Consider the following 10864-nt stretch of genomic DNA (forward strand, 5'->3'; position numbering starts at 1 on the left):
GTGTGTGGGTGTGTGGGTGTATATGTGTGTCACAGCAGCAGATGACTTGGTCATGACTTCCTTTGGTGGTTAATTAACAGCTCACACTAGGGGCAACTTCGTCACATGTAACAACTTTTCCTTCCTGAAATGTGAAAAATGAATGAGCTTCTTGTGGAGTAAATAGTGTTTATACAGTAAACATTTTCTATACAATTTAACTGTAAAGAGTATAACATTTTTTAAAATATTTTTGGCTTGGTGAAGTGTTCCTCAAGGGTTTGCCCTCACAAGACTACAGTTAATTACAAACTGAAGATACACATTTTAAGTCCTCATGTTTCATGTTTGTCAACCCTGTGATGAGAGTGACTTTCATGCCAATTTTTATTGCTCCCTTGCTGACCAGGATGTCCGCATGTTCTTAAAAAGTCTACAATTATCTAGTTATGAGGCAACAAAAAGGAAGAAACACCCTCTGGAGACCCTAGTTTAGTTAAGCCTAAGCATAAATAACTTTATACACGAGTGATGCACTAGCAGTTCAGGCTTATAAATCACAGTGCCTGCTACACATGTGAATCATTTAGTTAAATCCAAATAAGTAGTTCTGTATGTGTCAAGTTATCAGTCCCCATTTTTTAATAAGTAAAATTTTTAAGGCAACACGAAGCAAATTAAAGATAAAAAGAGACTAGGGAGTTAGAGCCAGAGAGAATTGCTAATGCATCAGTCAAACATTGCAAAATGATGTAGCGTGTCAAGGGGAAAAGTCTGAAATCATGACAACATCAACCATCGCACATTAACATCAGCAATGAGGAACACAGTTCAATAGTAAACACTTGCCAACACTGACGTATAGACAGGATGTTTGCTTAAAAACATAATTACTGACTTGTCTTAGGTTAAGTGATTTTAAGGTTGTATTTTGGGTCCCTCTCTAAAGAGCTTTAAGAGGGTGATTTTTAAAAGTTAAATGTGGCTCATCAAACATGCAGATATTCCCACTGACCCTGTCCCACCTCCCTCCCTACTACAGAGCTCCATGAATAGAATGGCCATCCAAGCCTTGGAAAAGATGGAGACAAGAAAGTTCAAGGCCAAAGGAAAGGGCCAGCGCGAGAGCAGCTGTGGAGCCTCGGATTCACTGAGCAGCAGCTCCACCTCCGACTGTGCCATCTGCCTGGAGAAGTACATTGACGGGGAGGTAAGAAAAGACATTTTGACTTTATATTTGACTTTTATATCTAAACGCTATGATTCAAACAATGGTATTAATTGCATAATTGGTGGCTTGCTGTATTACATGGGTTGCTATGCCAGCTCTTACAATGAAAACAAATATAAAAATGTCTTGTTTTCTGTGTTCATATGTATGTATACTATTTTAAAATCAACTTTTAAGTCAGTCCACATGCACTGGTAGCTAATCCATAAGTGACAACTAAACAAGTGTTTTTCTGTAATTTTTTTTATACCTCAACTTGCTGACAAACTTCTCAAACCTCAAACATAGTCTCAATAGTTTCTGTACTCACTATACTCCTATTGAATAAACCAGGCTCATTTAGATTTTATGAGGGAAAAAAGGGAATGCTTTAGCATTTATACTGACTTTTATAAGACAAGAGAATATTGATTTGAAAAACTCATTCATTGCACAACCGGGGGTGCATTTTGAGTAACAATTAACCTGACGCAGAATGGTTTAACGCAGACTCAGAAGCAACACACATCGTCTGTATTTTGTGAATGCTTTTTATCCAAAGTGCCTCACAGTACCATGCGTGCAAAAGTGGACCATGTGGGAGCCAAACCTCTTAACTCTGGCTGTGTTACTGTGGTCATCTACCCACTGAGCTTGTTTTCTTTTCATTACATTTTCTGTAGACATGAAACATAATGCAGTTGTGTGGACAATAGAATGGAAGTTCCCCTGATGTGCCCGGGGACCGCAGTCCTGCGATCTTCAGTGACGTTCTTTCCTGCGCCTTTTAGATGTTTAGTTCAGTCTTTCAGAGCACCTGGAGAGATAACGGTACCCAGAGTACATTGGGTTGTGATTATGCTTCCTGTTTTCCCAGTGTGGCCTTCTTTAATCCTTTTAAAAGAGTCATTGTCAAAATATGCATCCTAATCTTGGACTTTGAGGGTTTACTGTAACAGCATTGCTCACCCTCAGTACGGACGCTGGAGGGGCAAACCCCAGTGCCCATGGGGACATACTTGGTGTATGTGTTTTTTTTTTTTTTTTGTGGTTATGTGTCTCTTCGGTAAGAAGGAGAAGAAAACACAACAAAGCATGGCGCCAGGATTGCACAGAGGAAGTGGCGATATAAAAGGCTGAATGGCATCAAAGCCGTTTTTGAGCAGTGAACCAAGCAACAAAAGCTAGGGTGGAAAAGAACCCAAAGATGAGTCACATTAAGCTTTAGAGTGAAGTATTTATGGCAGTGAAAGAGCTCTCACTGGAAAAGAATATTATAATTCATATTCCTAGTGCTCCTGCTTTTGTGTCTTGGAATTCCTCCATGCCAGTTCTCCGTCTGAATACAAAGTGCTGCATTCTTTTCATATCAATCCTCAAGTGTAAGCCTCTTGTTTGTTTTGTTCCAGAAAGTGGTGACATTGAGCATCAAAGTTGTATTTGTACTGTGGTGTGGCATCTACTTAAGAGTTTTGTTTGTTGCATGATGTAAAGTTGGCTCCTGAGTTAAAAAACTTTATTAGACACACAACCGTCACTACAGTTGACAGTTTTGTATAGCTTTGCTGCCACCCTCTGGACATGCAGATGCTGTCAACTACACATTCATTCACCCTCTGAGAATTTGAACCGCGTTGCAGTTTGTCATTATACATAACATAACAATTATACATACATAGGAAACTTAATACTTTTGGGAGTTGTCTTTGAGTTGCCTTGAAAATGCACTTGTAAAAATGACAATAGGCCTGTATAAGTTGACCTATTGCAGTAATTCACCAACATCATGTGCAGATACTTCTGTAATTGTGACTTGCAGTAGTTAGTGCCTAAATTGCTGGTTCAAGCCATTAAACAATAACTTAACCGTTTCACAAATACACTGCAGGACTACTGTACTGCCTCGGGAAGAAATGAACAAACTCTACCTTCAAAATAAATCTATTAACGTATGTTAAGGTGTTACTAGGCAGGTTTAAAGATCCTTAACTTCACAAATAAGTAATGTGAGCACAAGTTTTTTTTTTTTCTCTAAGCTTTTCTCTTGAATTAAATTAATAGCAACAGTTCACTTGGACATTTCACCCAAACCTCACTGTGTGTACATTGGACTGATGCCAATAATTTGGTTTAATTAACCAAAAATGCAGGAAGAATACTTTAGCTTGCCCTGTTGTTTGGGTACTTTTGTGTTGTTTTTAAACAAATTGCAAATATTAATTCACATTTGACATGTAAAAATTCTAATACAGTCATAAAAGTAATTTTAAAAAAGGTCATCTGTGTATCTTACAATTAAATCTTGTATCTTCCCCTACAGGAGCTGCGGGTTATCCCTTGTGCTCACAGATTTCATAAGAAATGTGTCGACCCCTGGCTGCTCCAGCATCACACCTGTCCTCACTGTAGACACAATATCATCGGTGAGTTGGTGTACAACCTCTGACTAGTTTGCTTTGATGTTTAGATAAAATATCTTTTGTTAGCACAAACGTTCCCTGGTTATAAAAAACACACCAAGTTACTTTTAATTTGTGAGATTTTAAATGTTACATTATTTCTTTTCACAGAGCAAAAGAAGGGAAATCCAGGACCAGCGTGCATGGACCCTGGCAACCCAGTCCACGGCCGGCAACGGGTGGTGCTGCCAGTCCATTATCCTGGCAGGGTGCACCGGGCTGGCCAGGTGACCGCCTACCCAACCAGAACCAGCATGGACCCCCATGGCAACCCCATCACTGTGCTTACTGTTGACCAGCATCCAGATCCTCAAGGTCTGTACCCACCCCAATCAACGTCTGCCTTTCTCCGGAGCTACCACCCCACCCTCCATCTGGACCACTCACTCAACCCTCACCACTGCGGATTAGAGCACCGCGGCCCTCCAGCATACCCAGCACAGCCGCATCATGCTGCTTTCAAACGACCCAAGTTCCATGGTCGCAATTTTTCCAGAGCAGCCTGCTTCTCGCAGTACGAGACTATGTACCAGCACTACTATTTTCAGGGGTTGACTTTCCCTCAACAGCCTGAGGGGGGCCAAGGGCCTGCTATGGCAGGGCAGCTTGGTGGAGGAGGAGCCCACAAGGGCCACCACAGCAGGGCCTTTCAGCAGGGGCTGTTATACCCAACAGTGGTACACATGGCACCTGCCTCTTCTTCAAGGATAGGTGATAACGGCAGTACTTCTGGCCTGAGCTGTTACCATGGTCACCGCTCAGTGTGCAGTGGTTACCTTGCTGACTGCCCTGGTAGTGACAGTAGCAGCAGCAGCTCAGGCCAGTGCCACTGCTCCTCCAGTGACTCCATGTTGGACTGTACTGAGGTCAGCAACCAGGGGGTGTATGGTAGCTGCTCTACCTTCCGCAGCTCACTGAGCAGTGACTACGATCCTTATGTCTACCGGAGTAAGAGTCCATGTAGGGGCTCCACGGGGGAAGCAGGGGCTGCAGCTTGCACCACAGTTCCTGCTGAGGACTCATCATCCTCTGCTCCCTTGGGGCATGACTGCCTACAGCTCCCTCCTGGAGCATCGGGATATAACTCGGGGGACCACCTCTCCAACTGCAGTTTGGAGCCCAACTACAGCAGTCGCTCATCACTGGAACCCAGGGAGAACAGCAACACTAGCACTACCTCAGCCGGGGCTCCAGAGGCTACCGGAGCAGACAGGGGAAAAGGGCCACAGGAGGAGTCGGGGGAGCTTGGGGCTGCAGCCTGTAGCTGCTGCTTTGAGGTGCTTCCTCCCAATGTGGAGTGCAAAGGGCAGGACTCGGACCAAGCTGGGCCTCTGGCCACAGGACGCTTTCACAGGGGGGTGGACATTCAGAGCTCAACCTCCAAGAACTACTTTGCTCCTGAGCACATGTGCCCTTCCTCAGACCAGGTCAGCTACGAAGGGCTGCCTTGCTGCTTCTACAAAGAGATGAAGGTCCACAGGGCCACAGCAGGGCGTTACACTGAGGACTACGCTGTTAATGTGCAGTATGCGCATGCAGACTCAGAGGCCTGCTCTGGACAGGGCTGCTGCGAACTCAACCAGAGAATACCCATAATTCCTGAGGACACAGATTGTGAATTGGGCACAGGGGCAGAGACTCAGAGCAGTTTATTGCCCATTAGTGTCACAGTGGAGGCAGAGGTGCGGACAGGGGAGCAACATGAGCCCAGGGAGGGGTACTTCACCTCAGGACATTTTAGAGGTCAGCCATACCCTCAGGAGGAGGAGACCAGGGCTTTGTTCCACCCTCAGCTTTCTGCAAGCCCCACTGCATTGCGAAGCAGTACTTCAACAAATGACGGAGGTCTGGGTTTATGAACTTGAGCTCAGAGAGAAAGGACTCAAAAGTATGTATTTGGTACCGTATCAGTCAGTCAATCATTGAAACCCTCAGCTGCCTTGTTCTAACCTTGCTCTCTGAGCGCTGAATGTTATCATCTTAGATTGTGTGGATTTCTACTGAAATGGCCTGTCATTTCTAGATATACAGTGTATCAAGTTCATTCCTGTGGCCACAAACGTCTCAGCACCAAACTATGTTACTATAGCACTGAGACAAAGACATACGGATGGAGGTTGTTAACTGAAACTAGAAGAAGGTTGGTATTGGCATCTATTTGCAGACTGTCTGCTGCCATCAAGGGTTAGGCTCCTTCAGCGCTAAAGTACTCCGGGCCAATTTCTTGTGAGATTTTTTTTCAGATTTTGTCAAGAACGAGATAGAGATCTGTTGTGCAAGATCTAGAAATCTGAGATTTTTCTCTACAAAAAAAAAGTACACTCTTAATTCACAAACATCTACATGTATATGTGCGCACATGAACACTGACTGCCTATAAAGCTTCAACCACCAACTCAAATAGGTTGTACGGACATAGCTATACCAAAACAGAAAGACATGATTGTTGTTGTTTTTTTTTTTACTTTTTTCAAGAGCAGGGAAATGGGTCTTTCTAAGTGTCTGTGACCCACACATTTCTCTGAGGAGAAGAAGCTATATATTACAGAAAAATGCATAGAAATGTGAATGCAAGGCTGACACTGGTCTCTATTCAAATTAATACAGAATTTGTTTTATGCATTGCATTTCTGTCCAATAGTGGCCTACCTGTATGAGATGTGCCAGAGCAACATGAAAGCCTTATGCTGGTAAGCTATTTGTAGCAATATCTAAAGACACTGCACCACTTTTAGTCAAACTCCAGACTAAAGTGACAGTGTTTCGGGGTCAGTAGATTTCTTCAAAAGTAGAGTGTAGCACTCTACCTCTTGTTTGGAAGCCCTTAAAAGTGTATTTTTGCTGTCACTTACCCAATTTCCTCAATGAGGCATAAATATCTATAAAGGTTCTAGCATGTATAAAAAAGGCCAAAGGAAAGTAGCTGGAAAAGACTCATATTTCATAAGGGTTCCTTATTGTACTGTGACTTTTTTTTTTTTTTTTTTTAAACAATGCAGTTATACATACCACAGTGTATCCGTTTGAATCATATCGTGCCATGCATAATACATACTCGCGATATCAATGCTTGTCATTCATGCCTTTCTGTTTGTCCTGCAGACTGTTTTTATACTGTTTCTATGAAATATACACATTCTCTACACAGAGGAAAACTTTCTGAAATAACCCTATTTATAAGTTAACCCAGTGCTGTAATCAAGTGAGAATCTAATCTTGCCTTTTGCATAGAGATGTACCTACTGCAAATATAACATTTTGGGGTACTTGAGTCACTATTTAATTTTTTTTGTTATTGTTTCTAGCACTTAAGAAGATTAAAATGTGTACAAAAATTAATATTTTTTAATTTTTTAAGAATATAATTATTTTCTGTCATTACCATTACAAATGTTTAAAAAAGGCTAGAAATCAATCTGTGTATATTTCTGTACCTGTATAGCAAACACATTTCATAAATGGAAATATGTTCTCTGAATATTTATTTACTAATATATTTATCTTTAAGCCATGTCTTATGTTCAGAGTGTATGAACGTTTGAGTTATTTGGTTGCTTTTTATTTTGAGAAAAATCACTAACATGAGACTTTGTATATACATGGTAATTGCACACAAGACGATTAAATCTTCTCTGACCAAAAAACTGATTTTAAAACTTTAGTACCATACAGTTTTGTAATTAAAGTGTACAAAGATCTGTAAAATATACAGTTTTATTCAAGTAACTGATGCTGTGGTGTCCTCTTTTCCATTATTTGCATTCCACATTGAGATTTGTGCTTTCTGAAAGTTAGTTGTAGTAATTGTATTATCATTAGTATTATTTGCCTTCTTTAGCATTGAGAATTATCCACTCAGATACTGAGATCAACTTTTGCAACTTTTATTATTTATTGCCAAAACATATGCGTTACAAAACTATTCAAAACTGACTGCACTCAGATGGTTACACTCACTTTCCAGTTAACACTGATACAGTGACATTTGAGTTTTTAGAGTGGAATTCTTTATGCTAATAAGTACAGCTGTACAGTTTAATTAACAATAAATATGTCCACTGACCTCTTGTGCAGTGACATCTGCAGAGAAGAGCTTTGGGGCTTCATGCTCTGAAATTCATGTCAGAGAACTCAGAACTGCAGATAGTCTGTCATACAGGCAGAAGAGCCTGAAACACAGTGTCTTTTTGCTTTGTTCATACAAGATGTTAGGAGTGCATCTCAGAGCTTGAAACCAGAGTGAAGAGCCACAACTCCGCCAGTGAGGTTGTGGTAATGCACACAGTAGAAACCTGCGTCCTCAATCATTCCTTTAAACTCCTCCTGCAGAAGAAAAAGAATAAAGAAACTACTTCACCAACAATGAAATCACAAAGTGACACTACTGCCCCTAGTTATACTGGTGACTTTGGCTTCAAATAATTCAAACCAATGAAAACAGTGCTGAACTAATTCATTAATCATTCACGTCATTTATCACATTAAAAAATATCTGGTTCTAGATTTTGTGATGATTTACCAATTTTCTCCGTATAAATTAATGAATTACATTAATATGATTTGAATGCTGCTGAATACATCACTTTGGCTGCCCACTTCTGACTATTTTCATGGCATTTAAAAGTTAAACATGGAATCAACTATTTTTTTAAAATGTCGATAGAAGAAGCAAAATTAATAAAACGTTTATGGAAAATATGAGGAGCAGAAATATCAAGCTTAAATGACAAAAGCAACACTATACAACAAGAAAATGTGTATAATAGCATCTGTACAATCAAAATGAAAAGTAGGCCTAACTTGGTGTAAATCAAATCCAAATTAAGGAGTAGCAATGATACAAATTGAGGAATCCATTTTTCTCACCTGGTCCGGGAACTTGCGGATGCTTTCTACCAGATACTGGTATGACTTCCAGTCTCCAGCAATCACCTCTCCCAAAACTGGGATCATCTGGAAACTGTATGTGTCATAAAGCCTGAAAAATAGAAAAGGATACAAGTTTTCAAGGGAGCCAAAAGCTACTTTCTCAGACTTGGAAACTGCTGCCAATCTGTAATGTCTCCAAGATCTTTCATACATGGACTTACAATTAGGTCTATAACCCTCTAGGATAGGTTTGTTTACATAGAGTAAACAGCACTTTTACCACTACATGTAACATGTTTATATCTATGCTGCTTTTGAAGCATTTGTGGAATTATTAAAAGACTGGCAGCCTCATCAAGCCTCTGCAGCAGGGGTAGTTAACCATGAGCGACAACAGTCTGCAGGTTTCAACAGGTGATTTCACTCATGAACTCTTCCTCTCTTATTGAAGTGCTAACCAGATGGTGGAGTCTGAAACCCTCCACAGACTACTGGCCCTCCATGGCACGTTTGCCACCCACACGTAGCCAAGACACGTTTAACAGGCAATCTGCTGAATTACTTTGAGGTACAACACCAGAAGAGGGCAGTGTTTGTCCAAACCACACGAAGCAAAAGGTTGTTTCTCAATTGTACCAATTATGGAAAAGGCCCCCTTTCAGGAAAATTACATTAACTGCTTAACCCACTTCAATGAAAAATGCAACGTGTAGCACATCTAACTAACTGCTCCTAGAATAGGATGGGACTGATTACTGTTACGTGTTCATTTTCCCACAGATTTCCCTTGTTTCAGCTTGGATAAACACTTGTTTGCCTGTGAGCACACAAGCTGTTAAAATGTGTTGTTGCATTTGTGATGACAGCAATAAATCATAAAAGACCTTCTGAAATTTACAAGGTTGATTCATATTCACACCAAGTCATCATGAGCGAACACTCCTCCTTACTTACCTTGCCAACACCGGATTTGTCACTTTGCTGAACTCTAGGCACATGAACCTGCCACCAGGCTTCAGGACCCGCAGGGCCTCCTGCAGTGCCTGACAAAAGAAATTTAGTCTGATTAAATGAGTTCACCAATGATTAGTCAAACAAGTAATGTAATGGTTCGGTCAGTTACCTGATCTATATGGGTGACGTTTCGAATGCCAAAGGCGATGGTATAAATATCAAACTGGTCATCATCAAAGGGCAGCTCCTCTGCATCCCCCACCACCCACGACAGACCTGATGCACATTAACACAGAAAGACACGAGTCAAAAATGACAAACTCTTTATTTCAACTTTACTTTCTCCTCAGATCCCAAGAGCTGAGGGCTGATTGCAGTTTTGATGCACTTGTAGCTGTAATTCCAGTTCTGTTTCATAATCCTGCAGTTATTATGTACTCTGCTCAGGTCACGCATGGTTGCACAGAAACCTCTCACACCTATAATTAAAAAAAATAAATAAATAAATCCATCTGCACTTCCAGTCAGTGTGCTGTTCTCAGTCTCAGGAGTGTGATTTGGATGCTTTGAAGTGAATGTCGGCACAAATTAAATTTATATTAATGTTCCAAGACATTAACAATGGCTCAGCTTATTTCACTGCACACTGGGTTCCATAATACGAACCTCATTCTACCGATGATCATATTAGATAGAAATGCTTACACGATGGTGAATGATGAAGCTATCCAAGTTATAAATTATTAACATCCCCACCAGTCTGTGTTATTTCCATACTGACTTGACTCTCAACAGGTGAATATGAAACTACTCTAGTTCATGGCTGCCGGCATTACTGTACTAAATCTTCTGTTTCCAATCATAGAGCTTGTTTTTATGAATAACTGACCACATCTTCGAATGCTCTTTTCCAGATGGATGACAATTATCTGTTTCAATATTCAACACCTTACTTTTAAAAAGGTAGGAATGCACCGATTGGGAGATTCTGGGCCAATACTGATGCAGTGTTTGTTTGACAGATGCCAATGTTTTTCTTGTTGTAACATAGCCGCCCTTTTATGCCAGGGAAGCTCTGCCTCGCTGCAGCTGAGTCTGTTTCTCTTCTCATCCAAGATGTGAGACACAGAGCTGAACAGCCGCTCACTGTCTGTGCTGGAAAATGGAGCACAAGTATCTGTGTGCAATCTGTGCCAGTACTGGAAGATGGAGATGATTATTTCTCAAATATCCAACTTGAAAATAACCAACACAACATTAACTAACTTAATGACAGCATCAACTTGAGTTAAAGCACACATCTATAGTTGTAGAACTTCATTTTTAGATTGTTTTAATGTTGTGTTTGCATTTAAGAACATGTCTGATGTAAAAAAACAATACATTAAACTAA

General features: G+C 40.7%; 2 protein-coding genes across 4 annotated transcripts in view; one reads left to right on the forward strand and one right to left on the reverse strand.

Moving 5' to 3' along the window:
* znrf3 (zinc and ring finger 3) overlaps positions 1 to 7002 on the forward strand; it is a 64885-nt gene extending 57883 nt beyond the window's left edge. For both annotated transcript variants that reach the window (XM_035658415.1, XM_035658416.1), the window contains exons 6-8: positions 1022 to 1189; positions 3510 to 3612; positions 3760 to 7002. In XM_035658415.1, the coding sequence (XP_035514308.1) occupies positions 1022 to 1189; positions 3510 to 3612; positions 3760 to 5507 (2019 nt within the window). In that variant the 3' untranslated portion in view covers positions 5508 to 7002. The remainder of the gene's footprint in view (positions 1 to 1021; positions 1190 to 3509; positions 3613 to 3759) is intronic.
* Positions 7003 to 7293: 291 nt separating this feature from the next.
* The window catches only part of coq5 (coenzyme Q5, methyltransferase), a 6358-nt gene continuing 2787 nt past the window's right edge, over positions 7294 to 10864 (reverse strand). The window contains exons 4-7 of one of the 2 annotated variants that reach the window (XM_035658417.1): positions 9641 to 9750; positions 9472 to 9560; positions 8515 to 8626; positions 7294 to 7971 (exon numbers count right to left, since the gene is read on the reverse strand). In XM_035658417.1, the coding sequence (XP_035514310.1) occupies positions 7870 to 7971; positions 8515 to 8626; positions 9472 to 9560; positions 9641 to 9750 (413 nt within the window). In that variant the 3' untranslated portion in view covers positions 7294 to 7869. The remainder of the gene's footprint in view (positions 7972 to 8514; positions 8627 to 9471; positions 9561 to 9640; positions 9751 to 10864) is intronic. The other variant, XM_035658419.1, reaches the window with a different exon arrangement.

The sequence above is a fragment of the Morone saxatilis genome, unplaced genomic scaffold (genome assembly GCF_004916995.1).
Source record: "Morone saxatilis isolate NCDOM2014 unplaced genomic scaffold, NCSU_SB_2.0 Contig16, whole genome shotgun sequence".
NCBI classification, from domain to species: domain Eukaryota; kingdom Metazoa; phylum Chordata; class Actinopteri; family Moronidae; genus Morone; species Morone saxatilis.